The following is a 2,695-nucleotide window of genomic DNA, read 5'->3' as shown; positions in this document are numbered from 1 at the left end:
ATCAAAATCTCTCCTCTCTTGATTTCCCTTCCCTTTTCATCCTTTCGCCGCTGCATTGGATCGGAAGAAGCGCACACACACACACACACCAAAAGCAGAGCTCATGACACGTCGAACCGCGGTTTCTTCTGAGTGGCCATCGCTGTACCCAGAAACTAAGATGGAACTCCATGGCCATGATCGAACACGGTACTGACCGAGCAGGGATACAGGTCACAGAAGCACGGAAGTAGGGGATCGCTCTCGATTGCCTTACAGACGACATGCCAAAATCTTGGAGGAAAAAGGAAAAATACTCGAAGAAGATCACGATAACGAATCGAACTGTGAGTAAATCTTCGTCTGGTCAAAGCGAGATCATGTTATCAGCAGCCGTTCCTATTAAAAGTTTGGATATGGAAATGATCATGATCATATGCTGCTACATCCCTGTTGTTGGTTAGTCCTAAAGATCGCTGGACCATTGCATCATATGCTATCCATGTGCACTACCAAACCTTGGTCGCCTCCTTTCACCTCACCTGCCCAAAACTAAAAGCATAAAGCAGCACAGCTTATATCCTGCAAAGATTAGATATAATCATGCATGTTCTTGTCATATGGCCGTCTGGGCTCCATTTTGACGTAGTAGTAGCAGTCAAGGATCGAGGCAGCAGATTGGATCGGTTTGATTAAGAACAGGAAACCACAACGACAGCCGATCGATAGCATTCTTTGATGTTCGAAACTAATCATTTCATAAGAAAAAATAAACATTGTTTATGTTTGACCAAAACTTTTTGATGTTTCGAAATGTTTTCGTAAGCAGATCTTTGACTAGGTAAAAGAAGGAAGATTAACTGATGACTTTTACTTATTCAAACAAGTTGCAGTGTCTTTAAGACAAAGCGACCATGGGGCTTGTTCATACGTGTGGTTGACTCGAGCTCTGTCAAGCTTTGGGCATAAGTTGAAACTGAAGACGCTGTCCTCGGACTTGGTTGGATCATACTAAATCGTATTAACGTGGGAGTGGACAAAGTCTTCTAATTCCCACCGGGCAAGGGCGACCGTAGAAAAGCTTAAAGATTAGTCTAAGCTCTAAATAGCTTTGAGAAAGATGCCGTTTGTATGTAGCTGTTGTCGATGTTGAGCTTCCCATATGCGTCGAAGAAACGAGAATGGGATGAGGCCGATGTCACTTTCGCGATGCATCAATACACCACAAACGAAGGGGTTGGTGAGGCCGCCCGCCCCATTTAATTCCGAGGAAAAGCGGAGTCAATAAATGCAGGTGGCCCGAACACCCTTCTCATCCAAGACAAAGTTGCAGATATTGATCTGGATATAAATAAAATTGCACTGGTTAGCTTACCGTGCAGATCGCGTATGAATCGCCCTTGGTAATTCGTATCGATTTGATTCTAAACCCGAGTATGACATGAATACCACCGACTGTAGGTGTGCTCGATCCAGTCTTAAAAGCGCTTGTCATGTAAGCTACGAGCATGACGATGCTCTCTGCTCATCAAGGCCGTCGTCGACGTAAGCTGATGCAGCAGAGACCGAGTTGGGGTCGCGTGGTGGAGTCTAAACCCACGGCTTGATGTGCGAGTCCACCGCGTACCCACTGGCTGTGTGCTACGTGGCGCCAGAGATCGACTGCTCATGGCGCCCCAGCGAAACGAACGGCCCATGATAAAGGTGTGTGGCGTCGTCGTAAATAATCGAAAGTCGATGGCAATGACTACGCGGCGCTGCCTCCCCTATTAATAAAAATTGACAAGCCACCGAAAGCTTGGCCGTCTCCAAAAACTGCGCAACGAGAGAGAAGCGAAGGAAGAGCGGAGGATGGGAGCCGATCAGAGATCTACGACTGAGTCAGCGGTTCCGTGGTGGAGGAACGAGGAGGAGGAGAAGGTGGTAGAGGACGAAGCCGGATGGAAGTGCTGGAAACACCCGCTGCAGCCCCACTACGGCGTCTGCCCCGCTTGCCTCCGCGATCGCCTCCTCCGTCTCTGCCCCGATTGCGCCAGCGTCCGACCCTGCGGCTGCTTCCCCTCCCCCTCCTCCTCGGCCTCATCCTCCTCTCCCTCCTCCGCCGAGCTGGCCGGACCCGGCGGGGTGGGCCGCGGCACGGGTGTGGGAGCGGTGGGACCCATGTCGCGGCTCATCGACAGCGAGCCATCGTTCCGGAGGTCCCAGTCGGTGGGGTTTCCGCTACACCGGTCGACGTCGGTGTCGGCACCCCCCGTGGACGACGTAGCGGCGGCGCCGAGATCGCGGGGTAGCGGCAAAGGGTGGGCGCCGTTCTTGCTATTCTCGAAGGCGGCGAGGAAAAAGGATTCGGCGGGGTCGGAGCTGTACAGGTCGAGGTCGGTCGCAGCGGGCCGAGCCCAGGCCGCAGGCTGCGGCGACGAGGAGGAGGGAAAGGGGAAGGGAGGGCGGCGGTGGTACTTTCCGAGCCCGATGAAGGTTCTCCGGCACTGGAAGTCGGCGACGAAGGTGGTGCAGGTACGGTCGCCGCTGTGGCGCGGGTGAGAATCTGCGCACGCGACAAAAAAGAAAGATGTCCGGAGGGGGAGATCGTGCACCTGCATTAGCGTGGATGTATTAGCATTAGCATTGGTATTGTTATTATTACACTCGTCGACGCTGCTGCAATAGATTTTATGCCTTGGAAACCAACCTCGCAAGTGGAGGTGATTAAGATCGA

The 2,695-nt window shown here is 52.1% G+C and overlaps 1 protein-coding gene across 1 annotated transcript; it reads left to right on the top strand.

The window, feature by feature from the left end:
• The first annotated feature begins 1,762 nt into the window (after nucleotides 1-1,762).
• On the top strand, nucleotides 1,763-2,695 carry LOC135635778 (uncharacterized). Its single transcript, XM_065147107.1, has one exon. It carries the CDS (start codon nucleotides 1,831-1,833, stop codon nucleotides 2,518-2,520), a length of 690 nt encoding a protein of 229 aa, XP_065003179.1. The 5' UTR covers nucleotides 1,763-1,830; the 3' UTR covers nucleotides 2,521-2,695.

Source organism: Musa acuminata, chromosome BXJ3-4, assembly GCF_036884655.1.
Source record: "Musa acuminata AAA Group cultivar baxijiao chromosome BXJ3-4, Cavendish_Baxijiao_AAA, whole genome shotgun sequence".
NCBI classification, from domain to species: domain Eukaryota; kingdom Viridiplantae; phylum Streptophyta; class Magnoliopsida; order Zingiberales; family Musaceae; genus Musa; species Musa acuminata.
This window is presented reverse-complemented; position numbering and strand designations above follow the sequence as displayed.